Source organism: Oryctolagus cuniculus, chromosome 3, assembly GCF_964237555.1.
Source record: "Oryctolagus cuniculus chromosome 3, mOryCun1.1, whole genome shotgun sequence".
Classification (NCBI taxonomy): domain Eukaryota; kingdom Metazoa; phylum Chordata; class Mammalia; order Lagomorpha; family Leporidae; genus Oryctolagus; species Oryctolagus cuniculus.
Window position 1 is genome coordinate 43,494,117 of NC_091434.1, and position 12,131 is coordinate 43,506,247.

A 12,131-nucleotide genomic window follows, 5' to 3' on the forward strand; every position below is an offset into this window, starting at 1 on the left:
CTCCCTGATAATGGCCTGGGAAAAGCAGCAGAAGATGGCCCAAGTATTTGAGCTCCTGCCACCCATGTGGGAGAGCCTGAAGAAGCCCCTGGCTTCTGGCATCGGTCTCACCCAGCACTGGCTGACATGGCCCTCTGGGGAGTGAACCAGTGGATGGAAGATTGATCTCTCTCTTTCTCCCTCTCTGTAACTCTGCCTTAAAATAAGTAAATCAATTTTTTAAAAAAATTTATCTAGCAGAAACTTAAGAAAGCAGTTAATAATATTTCCTATTGACTCAACATAAAAGATGCACTAAAATTAAAATTTGAATTGGCTTGGTATAAAATATTATATGATGGGGGCCAGCACTGTGATATGGTGGGTAAAGCCACCACTTGTAGTGCCAGCATCCCGTATGGGTGCTGGTTTGAGTCCTGGCTGCTCCATTTCCAATCCAGCTTTCTGCTATGGCATGGGAAAGCAGTAGAAGATGGCCCAAGTCCTTGGGCACCTGCAGCCCTATTAAGAGACCCAGAAGAAGCTACTGGCTTCAGATCAGCACAGCTCTGGCCGTTGCGGCCATTTGGGGAGTGAACCAGTGGATGGAAGACTTCTCTCTCTCGTTCTCTTTTGCCTCTCCTCTCTGTTACTCTGATTTTCAATTAAGTAAATAAATCCTTAAAAATACTATCTGATGGCACAAAGTTCTAGTCATTCTAAATATTATAAGAAGGCAGAATGTTCTCTATAACTAAAGAAGAAATGGTTCACATTTCAGTATGGTAATTTTTTTACTTCACTGAAAAGAAGGAGAGAGCACTTTTTTTATTTTTTGAAAATTTTTTTATTTTTTTGACAGGCAGAGTGGACAGTGAGAGAGACAGAGAAAAGGTCTTCCTTTGCCGTTGGTTCACCCTCCAATGGCCGCTGTGGCCAGCGCACTGCGGCCGGCGCACTGCGGCCTGTGCACCGCGCTGATCCAATGGCAGGAGCCAGGTGCTTCTCCTGGTCTCCCATGGGGTGCAGGGCCCAAGCACTTGGGCCATCCTCCACTGCACTCCCTGGCCACAGCAGAGAGCTGGTCTGGAAGAGGGGCAACTGGGACAGAATCTGGCGCCCTGACCGGGACTAGAACCCAGTGTGCTGGCGCCGCAAGGCGGAGGATTAGCCTAGTGAGCCGCGGCGCTGGCAAGAGTACTTGTTTAGATGAGTGACAAATACAAATGTAATATTAAATGTTATATTTGTGGAATTCAAATTTTAAAGAAGTGAGCAGTTTTTTTTTTTTTTAACTTTTATTTAATGTATATAAATTTCCAAAGTACAGCTTATGGATTACAGTGGTTTCCCCCCCCAAAAAAAACTTCCCTCCCACCTGCAACCCTCCCCTTTCCCGCTCCCTCTCCCCTTCCATTCACATCAAGATTCATTTTCATTTCTCTTTATATACAGAAGGTCAGTTTAGCATATATTAAGTAAAGATTTCAACAGTTCGCACCCACATAGAAACACAAAGTGAAAAATACTGTTTGAGTACTAGTTATAGCATTAAATCACAATGTACAGCACATTAAGGACAGAGATCCTACATGAGGAGTAAGTGCACAGTGACTCCTGTTGTTGACTTAACAATTTGACACTCTTGTTTATGGCATCAGTAATCTCCGTAGGCTCCAGTTAGGAGTTGCCAAGGCTATGGAAGCCTTTTGAGTTCACTGACTCTGATCCTATTTAGACAAGGTCGTAGTCAAAGTGGAAGTTCTCTCCTCCCTTCAGAGAAACGTACCTCCTTCTTTGATGGCCCGTTCTTTCCACTGGGATCTCACTCGCAGAGATCTTTCATTTAGGTTTTTTTTTTTTCCAGAGTGTCTTGGCTTTCCATGCCTGAAATACTCTCATGGGCTTTTCAGCTGGATCTGAATGCCTTAAGGGCTGCTTCTGAGGCCAGGGTACTGTTTAGGACATCCGTCATTCTATGAGTCTGCTGTGTTTCCCGCTTCCCATCTTGGATCATTCTCTCCCTTTTTTGTTCTATCGGTTAGTATTTTCAGACAATAGTCTTGTTTATGTGATCCCTTTGATTCTTAGTCCTATCAGTGTGATCAATTGTGAACTGAAATTGATCACTTGGACTAGTGAGATGGCATTGGTACATGCCACCTTGATGGGATTGAATTGGAATCCCCTGGTGTGTTTCTAACTCTACCGTTTGGGGCAAGTCAGCTTGAGCATGTCCCAAATTGTACATCCCTTCCCTCTCTTATTCCCACTCTTACATTTAACAGGGCTCACTTTTCAGTTTAGTTTCAACACTTAAGAATAACTGTGTATTAATTACAGAATTCAACCAACAGTATTAAGTAGAACAGACAAAAATACTAAGAGGGATAACGTATTAAGTTGTTCATCAACAGTCAGGGCAAGGGCTGACCAAGTCACTGTTTCTCATAGCACCCATTTCACTTTAACAGGTTTGCTTTTTGGTGCTCGGTTAGTTGTCACTGATCAGGGAGAACATATGATATTTGTCCCTTTGGGACTGGCTTATTTCACTCAGCATGATGTTTTCCAGATTCCTCCATTTTGTTGCAAATGACCGGGTTTCATTGTTTTTGACTGCTGTATAGTATTCTGTAGAGTGCACATCGCATAATTTCGTTATCCAGTCTACTGTTGATGGGCATTTAGGTTGATTCCAGGTCTTAGCTATTGTGAATTGAGCTGCCATAAACATTAAGGTGCAGACTGCTTTTTTGTTGGCCAGTAATTTCCTTTGGGTAAATTCCAAGGAGTGGGATGGCTGGGTTGAACGGTAGGGTTATATTCAGGTTTCTGAGGAATCTCCAGACTGACTTCCATAGTGGCTTGACCAGTTTGCATTCCCACCAACAGTGGGTTAGTGTCCCTTTTTCCCCACATCCTCACCAGCATCTGTTGTTGGTAGATTTCTGAATGTGAGCCATTCTCACCGGGGTGAGGTGAAACCTCATTGTGGTTTTGATTTGCCTTTCCCAGATTGCTAGTGATCTGGAACATTTTTTCATGTGTCTGTTGGCCATTTGGATTTCCTCTTTTGAAAAATGTCTATTGAGGTCCTTGGCCCATCTCTTAAGTGGATTGTTTGTTTTGTTGTTGTGGAGTTTCCTGATCTCTTTGTAGATTCTGGTTATTAATCCTTTATCTGTAGCATAGTTTGCAAATATTTTTTCCCATTCTGTCGGTTGTCTCTTCACTCTCCTGACTGTTTCTTTTGCAGTACAGAAACTTCTCAATTTGATGTAATCCCAATAGTTAATTTTGGCTTTGACTACCTGCGCCTCCAGGGTCTTTTCCAGGAAATCTTTGCCGGTGCCAATATCTTGCAGGGTTTCTCCAGTGTTCTCTAATAATTTGATGGTGTTGGGCCATAGATTTAGGTCTTTAATCCATGTTGAGTGGATTTTTGTGTAAGGTGAAAGGTAGGGGTCTTGCTTCATGCTTCTGCATGTGGAAATCCAGTTTTCGCAACACCATTTATTGAATAGACTGTTCCTTGCTCCAGGAAATGGTTTCAGATCCTTGTTCCAATAGAAGTTGGCTGTAGATGTTTGGGTTGATTTCTGGTGTTTCTATTCTGTTCCATTGGTCTATCCATCTGTTTCTGTACCAGTACCATGCTCTTTTAATTACCACTGCCCTGTAGTATGTCCTGAAATCTGGTATTGTGATGCCTCCGGCTTTGTACAAAATTGCTTTAGCTATTCGAGGTCTCCTGCGTCTCCATATGAATTTCAGCATCATTTTTTCTAGATCTGAGAAGAATGTCTTTGGTATCTTGATTGGCATTGCATTGAATCTATAAATTGCTTTTGGGGGAATGGACATTTTGATGATATTGATTCTTCCAATCCATGAGCATGGAAGATTTTTCCATTTTTGGTATCCTCTTCTATTTCTTTCTTTAACATTTTGTAATTCTCATTGTAGAGATCTTTAACGTCCTTGCTTAAGTTTATTCCAAGGTATTTGATTGTTTTTATAGCTATTGTGAATGGGATTGATCTTAGCAGTTCTTTCTCAACCGTGGCATTGCCTGTGTATAGAAAGGCTGTTGATTTTTGTGCATTGATTTTATATCCTGCTACTTTTCCAAACTCTTCTATGAGTTCCAATAGTTTCTTTCTTTCTTTCTTTTTTTTTTTTTTTTTAATTTTTTGAGAGGCAGAGTTGACAGAGACAGGGAGAAAAGTCTTCCTTTTGCCGTTGGTTCACCCTCCAATGGCAGCCATGGCTGGCGCGCTGCAGCCGGTGCACCGCGCTGATCCGATGGCAGGGGCCAGTGTACTTATATTTGTCTCCCATGGGGTGCAGGGCCCAAGGACTTGGGCCATCCTCCACTGCACTCCCTGGCCACAGCAGAGAGCTGGCCTGGAAGAGGGGCAACCGGGACAGAATCTGGCGCCCCGACCGGGACTAGAACCCGGTGTGCCGGCGCCGCAAGGCGGAAGATTAGCCTAGTGAGCCGCGGCGCTGGCCCCAATAGTTTCTTAGTGGAGTTCTTTGGATCCTCTAAATAAATAATCATATCATCTGCAAAGAGGGATAGTTTGACTTCTTCCTTCCCAATTTGTATTCTTTTAATTTCTTTTTCTTGCCTGATGGCTCTGGCTAAAACTTCCAGAACTATATTGAATAGCAGTTGTGAGAGTGGGCATCCCTGTCTGGTGCCATATCTCAGTGGAAATGCTTCCAACTTTTCCCCATTCAATATGATGCTGGCCGTGGGTTTTTCATAAATTGCTTTGATTATATTGAGGAATGTTCCTTCTATGCCCAGTTTGCTTAGAGTTTTCATCATGAAAGGGTGTTGAATTTTATTGAATGCTTTCTCTGCATCAATTGAGATAATCACATGGTTTTTCTTCTTCAGTTTGTTAATGTCGTGTATCACATTGATTGATTTGTGAACATTGAACCTGGTCTGGGTGGATGATTTTTCTGATGTGTTGTATTCTGTTTGCAAGAATTTTATTGAGGATTTTTGTGTCTATGTTCATCAGGGATATTGGTCTGTAATTCTCTTTCAATGCTGCATCTTTCTCTGGCTTAGGGATTAAGGTGATGCTGGCTTCATAGAAAGAATTTGGGAGGATTCCATCTTTTTCAATTGTTCTGAATAGTTTCAGAAGAAATGGAGTTAGTTCTTTAAATGTCTGGTAGAATTCAGCACTGAATCCATCTGGTCCTGGGCTTTTCTTTGTTGGGAGGGCCTTAATTACTGTTTCAATTTCTGTCTCAGTTATGGGTCTGTTCAGGTTTTCGATGTCTTCCTGGTTCCATTTAGGTAGGTTGCATGTGTCCAGGAATCTATCCATTTCTGATAGGTTTCCCTGTTTGCTGACATACAAGTCCTTGTAGTAATTTCTGATGATTCTTTTTATTTCTGTGGTGTCTGTTGTTACATTTCCTTTTTCATCTCTGATTTTATTGATTTGGGTCTTTTCTCTTCTTTTTTTTAGTTAGTTGGGCCAATGGGGTGTCAATTTTGTTTATTTTTTCAAAAAAACAGCTCTTCACTTTGCTGATTTTTTTGTAATTTTTTTTGGATTCAATCCTGTTGATTTCTTCTCTGACTTTAATTATTTCTCTTCTACTAGATTTGGGTCTGGTTTGCTGCAGTTTTTCTAGATCCTTGAGATGCACTGAACGCTTATCTATTTGGTGCCTTTCCAGTTTCTTGATTTAGGCACCTATTCCTATAAACTTTCCTCTCAACATTGCTTTTTCCGTATCCCATAGGTTTTGATATGTTTTGTTGTTATCCTCATTTACTTCCAGAAAGTTTTTGATTTCTCTTTTGATTTCTTCTATGACCCATTGTTTATTCAGGAGCATGTTGTTCAATCTCCATGTGTTTGCATATGCTCTGTGGATTCCTGGGTTGCTAATTTCCACCTTCATTCCTTTATGGTCTGAGAAGCTGCATGGTATGATTCTAATTCTTTTGAATTTGCTGAGACTTGCTTTATGGCCTAGTATGTGGTCAATCCTAGAGAAGGTTCCATGCACTGCTGAGAAGAATGTAAAATCTTTAGATGTAGGATTGAAAGTTCTGTAGATATCTGTTAGATTCATTTGGGCAATAGTGTCAATTAAATCTGCTGTTTCCTTGTTGATCTGTCTGGTTGATCTGTCTATTGCTGAGAGTGGAGTATTGAAGTCCCCCAGTACTATTGTATTGGAATCCAAGTCTCCCTTTAAGTCCCTTAACATATCTTTTAAGTAAACCGGTGCCCTGTAATTAGGTGCATATACATTTATAATAGTTACATCTTCCTGGTGAATTGAACCCTTAATCATTATATAGTGTCCCTCTTTATCTCTCTTAACAGTTTTTGTGTTACAGTTCATGCTGTCTGATATTAATATGGCTACACCTGCTTTTTTTGGTTTCTGTTGTCATGGAATATCTTTTTCCAACCTTTCACTTTCAGTCTGCATGCCTCTATGTTGGAAAGATGTGTTTCTTGTAGGCAGCAAATAAATGGGTTTTGTTCCTTAATCCATTCAGCCAGTCTGTGCCTTTTAACTGTTGAGTTAAGTCCATTAAGGTTCAATGTGACTTATTGATAAGTAGTGACTTTGCCCTGCCATTTTCCCAAAGATATTTTCTAGTATATGCTTTGAGCTTCCCAGGATCTTTTACTGGTCGGTTTTCTTCCTTTACCTTCTTTCATATTGATGGCCGTGTTTCTGTGTTTCTGAGTGTAACACATCTTTAAGCATCTTTTGCAGGGCCGGACGAGTGGCGACAAATTCTTTCAATTTCTGTTTGCTATGAAAGGTCTTTATTTCATCTTCATTCACAAATGAGAGCTTTGCAGGATATAATATTCTGGACTGGCAGTTTTTCTCTCTTAGCACCTGTGCTATGTCTCGCCATTCCCTCCTAGCTTGTAGTGTTTCTGATGAGAAGTCTGCTGTGAGTCTAATTGGAGATCCTCTGAGAGTAATCTGATGTTTCTCTCTTGCACATTTTAGGATCTTTTCTTTATGTTTCACTGTGGTGAGTTTAATTACAACGTGTCGTGGTGAGGATCTCTTTTGGTCGTGTTTACTAGGGGTTCTATGAGTTTCCTGTACTAGGATGTCTCTGTCCTCCAAACCCAGAAAGTTCTCTGCTAGAATCTCACTAAAAAGGCCTTCTAATCCTTTCTCTCTCCATGCCTTCAGGAACTCCTAGAACCCGAATGTTGTTTTTTTTAATAGTATCCTGTAGATTCCCAACAATATTTTTTAGATTTCTAATTTCCTTTTCTTTTCTTTGGTTTGACTGTATGCTTTCCTGTGCTCTGTCGTCTAAGACCGATATTCTCTCTTCTGTCTCACTGACTCTGTTTTTAAGACTCTCTAATGTGTTTGTCATTTGATCTATTGAGTTCTTCATTTCATTTTGATTTCTCTTCACTGTCACACTTTCCTGTTCTACTAGTATATGCGTTTCATTTTGGTTCCTCCTTAAGATTTCATTTTCACGAGAGAGATTTTCTATCCTGTCCAATAAGGATTTCTGTAGTTCAAGAATTTTGTTTTGAAAACTTCTAAATGTTCTTATAAATTTTTTGAAATCTGTATCTTGCATTTCTTCTATCTCATCATCTTCATAATCTTGGCTTGGGGTGTTTTGTTCATTTGGGGGTGTCATAATGTGTTCGTTGATCTTGTTACCTCGGTTTCTGTGTTTGTTGCTTGGCATTTTGGAGGAATTCTGTGAATTCTTCTTCCCTTATGTTGGTGTGGGTTTTTTTTTTTTTTTTTTTTCGCTCTTTATACTATGACTGTGTTAAGTGGACTGTCTGCTGCTTGGAGGAGCCTTGGAGGCTTGAGATGGGTGTGGCCAGAGAGCTCTGCTTAGTTTTTCAGGGTTAAGGGTGTGCCAAAGGTGACACACTCAGGTTAGGTGTGGTAGATCTCTCTATTTATTTATTTATTTATTCATTATTTTTTTTTTCAGGAGGGAAGTAATACCGCACAGCTGAGCAGAATTGATGGTAGTTAGTTTCCAATCTCTGGCTTCTGTGTGTATATCATTCGTCTGCTTTTTCCCATGGACTACACAAAGAATCTGTTTTGCCCTCAGTGTGGGCTCAATTTCTCCTGCAGTCTCCCACTGGGTTGCCAAGGTTACCGAATTGTAGCGTCTCTGGAGAGTACTCACGTGACCTCCGTGAGTTCTCTCACCCACCGTCTCTTTTATCCCCACCTCAGTTCATTAGCTCTACCCTTTCACTAAATCCTAACCTCCTGGTATTTCACCCCCCCCCCCCGCCCCGCCCCCCAGAGTCAGGTTTTTCTGTTTGACTGAGTTAGCGCACAGCCCTGAGGTCGCGCACAGCCCTGAGGTCGTGCACAGCTCTGAGGTCGCACACAGTCCTGAAGTCGTGCAGAGCCCTGAGGATGTGCACCTTTTATGTATATCCAGAATGGCGCCTGCTCTTTGTCTCTTCCTCGTCTTTGCAAGGTGGGCAGAGAGAGAAACTCGTCCGTACTGTCCCCCCCCCCCCCGCTTTTTTTTCTTCTTCTTCTCTCCTGTAATTAGTCTGGTGAACTTTCCCCAGTGGGGCTTCAAGCCTAGTTCCCTCTAGGCTCTGTCTGCCGTTTCCCCCGCCAATGTCTCGGGTTACTGAGCTCACCTCCCCTTCCAGCGCAGATGTGTAGACTTGGAGCCGTGGGTGTCCTTGCTCTCCCCACAGACACCTCTACTAGATCCGGAAGAGTTTCCTCTGCATTTTTTTTTTCCCCCGAGCATTTCCCTGTAATTACCGTAATTCCTCTTTTATCAACCTATCTTTTCCCGGACTATCAGTGCGCGTCCTCACTATTCCGCCATCTTGGCTGCGCCGTGAGCAGAGTTTTTAATTGCCTTTCTAAGGCTGTGATATTTAGACTGTTACTAATAGTAAATATTTTTTATTATTTATTTGAGAAGCAGATAAACAAAGTGAGCTTGCCATCTAATGGCTCACTCCTAAATGCTTGCAAGGGAAGCCAGGAGCAGGGAACCCAATCCAGGCCTAGGACCCAGTTACTTGAGGTGTCACAATTGCCCTCCCAGAGTCCGCATTAGCAGACTGGAGTCAGGAGCTAGGGCCAGGTATTGTACCCAGGAACTCTGATGTGGGATGCTGGCATTGTAACCAGTGTCCCAACCACTAGGCTAAAACCCACCCCAGTAGATACTGTACAGATTTTTTAATTATAATGATGATTCTGATAAATGTTTCCATTTTGAGCTTGTGTAGCTAGAGATGAGTGGAAAATAAAACCTCATGGTTGGCCGGCACCACGGCTCAATAGGCTAATCCTCCGCCTTGCGGCGCCAGCACACCAGGTTCTAGTCCCGGTCGGGGCGGCAGATTCTGTCCCGGTTGCCCCTCTTCCAGGCCAGCTCTCTGCTGTGGCCAGGGAGTGCAGTGGAGGATGGCCCAAGTGCTTGGGCCCTGCACCCCATGGGAGACCAGGAGAAGCACCTGGCTCCTGCTTTCAGATAGGCGCGGTGCACCGGCCGCAGCGTGCCGGCCGCGGTGGCCACTGGAGGGTGAACCAACGGCAAAGGAAGACCTTTCTCTCTGTCTCTCTCACTGTCCACTCTGCCTGAAAAAAAAAAACAAAAAACAAAAAACAAAACAACACCTCATGGTCGTCCAAAAGTCAAAGATTTGAGATCAGTATATAAGAAATATTAGAGAAATGTAATACTTGTAGCATAACAAAGTATCTTTAAAAACTAAAAAATATAAGAAATGCCATTGTGATGATCCATTCATATTAGTATTCTTCCTTGGTCATCAAAATTGAACCTAAAAATGTTGAGATTTGAGAAAGCAGTTGGAGACAAAAATATTAGTTAATAGATTAGTGAAAAAGGGGGCCGTTGTGGTGTAGTGGGTTAAGCTGTCGCCTGCACTGCTGGCATCCCGTATGGGCACTGATTCATGTTTGAGCTGCTCCACTTTTGATCTACCTCCTTGCTAGTAATACTGGGAAAGCAGTGGCGGATGACCCAAGGGCGGGAGATCACTTTCTCTGTGATTGCAAATAAATAAGTCTTCCATCCGGATACCCACCCTGCACCCTCAGAAAATTAAAGCAAAGAAAGGGCCTGGGTTAGTGTTACAGCTATTCTGAGAACTTACTTTGAGGAACTAATTGAGTGGGTGTGGTAGTTATGGGAACCTGAAAATTCAGGAGTCTGGCAGGTAGCAACAAAATGAGTGAATTGGACAAGTGAGGATAGTAGAGAGGGCTGAGGACCGGAGAGCCTTTGTGAAAGGCTGTTTCACAGTGTGGGCTGATATGCCATGTGAGACTGGCAGCTAGAAAGTCCAATATCTGGATTTTATAAAAATCTTAATTTAAAACACTGTAGGCAATTAATTCTTAAGGTGCACGCATTGTGGTGCAGCTGGTTAAGCCACCACTTGGGATGACTGCTTCCCATACTGGAGTGCTGGTTTGAGTCTTAGCTACTACACTTCTTATCTAACTTCCTGTTAATGCATTCTGGGAGGCACCAGATAAGGCTTCATTGCATACGCTCTTGGCTGTGGCCTGATCCATTCCTGGTTATTGGGAGCATTTGGGGAGTGAACCAGTGAATCAAAGATCTCTCTCTGTTGCCCTGCCTTTCACGCAGATGAAAATAAAAAATAAGTGTTAAAATTTTTGTAAAACATTGTTAATAAAATACATCTGTGGATGAAATTAAATATGTCTGTTAATTGTGCACTGTGGCTTATATACATGAAGATGCTTACTGTGGTTTTATTAGAGTGAGGATTTAGAAACTAAATGTCAGATACTCTGGTTTAATAAATAATATTATGTAAGCCTTCAAAATTCTAATGAAGACATGGGAAAATGCTTACAGCATAGTACTTAATGAATAAAACAGAATTCCAAGTTGTGTGTTATACACTTATTACATCCTTATAACAATTTGAATGAATGATAGATTTTCAATTAATATAGTTATAAGGGATAACTTTTGAAATGGAAAAATAATTTTGGATAATTTAAAAATCTACAGTTCACATTTATGCTTTGTTTTAATATTATCTTAGAATGCTTAAAGGCCCTAGGCTACATGGAACGTGCTGCTGAGAGCTATGGCAAGGTGGTTGATTTGGCCCCCCTCCACTTGGATGCAAGAATCTCACTTTCTACTCTTCAGCAACAGCTAGGCCGTCCAGAGAAAGCTCTTGAAGCTTTGGAACCAATGTATGATCCAGATACTTTAGCACAGGATGCAAATGCTGCACAGCAGGTAGGTTCTGTAACAAAAATTTTTTCTTGAATTTATTTTAGAGCTTTCTCCTTAGGGATCTCTTCATAGCTTGTATTTCAGCATTTTACTTCATTGTAGTAAAGTTTTGGCTTCTTAATAGACATTATAAATTAGTTTCTAAAATAATGGATCATAATTATTGTCAAAGATCATAACACAAATGTTCTTAATGTTTAGTTTCTAAATATATTTCTTTGCAAATAAAACATTTTCTAAGAAAGGAATCTTGTCATACTCATTATGTGCTTATTTATTTAGGAACTGAAATTATTGCTTCATCGTTCTACTCTATTGTTTTCACAAGGCAAAATATATGGCTATGTGGATACCTTACTTACTATGTTAGCCATGCTTTTAAAGGTGGGTAATGATTTTTCCTTATCAGCCTTGTTGGCTTTTTACATGTTTAGTATTGATTTAAACATAGGTGTTATATATTAGCTGTAATAATCTTACTCTATTAAACAGACTACTTAAAGTGAAAGTCAGGTAAAAAGATTTTGAGATTAACAGTATGTATCTGAAAGTTGTACATGGTCCTGTGAACTTCACTGTACATTGTTAATTAAAATCTTTCCTAGTACATAGTATTAACAGTTATTGGCCCTATGTTATTGGCCAAATGGTTTGGTTTGCAAAAATGTTTTCCAAATCTAACATCCTTTGAGTCTGGTTTTTCTGTAGAGAGGGGTGTGTGTGTGTGTGTGTATGTATGTATGTGTGTACATGTTATAAAGTTAATGTTTATTGCCTTATTTTTTCCTAAGGTGAGTAATGTCACCAAAAATTCCTTTGGTGCGAAAATAAGTCTGTGAGCGATAAA

The 12,131-nt window shown here is 41.1% G+C and overlaps 1 protein-coding gene and 1 long non-coding RNA gene across 2 annotated transcripts in view; both read left to right on the forward strand.

Moving 5' to 3' along the window:
* Window positions 1–12,131, forward strand: part of LOC138848955 (uncharacterized) — a 156,258-nt gene that overhangs the window by 46,716 nt on the left and 97,411 nt on the right. The window lies entirely within an intron of this gene.
* The window catches only part of GTF3C3 (general transcription factor IIIC subunit 3), a 51,188-nt gene that overhangs the window by 20,677 nt on the left and 18,380 nt on the right, over window positions 1–12,131 (forward strand). The window contains exons 11-12 of the mRNA XM_002712362.5: window positions 11,085–11,287; window positions 11,567–11,668. Of these exons, the coding sequence (XP_002712408.2) occupies window positions 11,085–11,287; window positions 11,567–11,668 (305 nt within the window). The remainder of the gene's footprint in view (window positions 1–11,084; window positions 11,288–11,566; window positions 11,669–12,131) is intronic.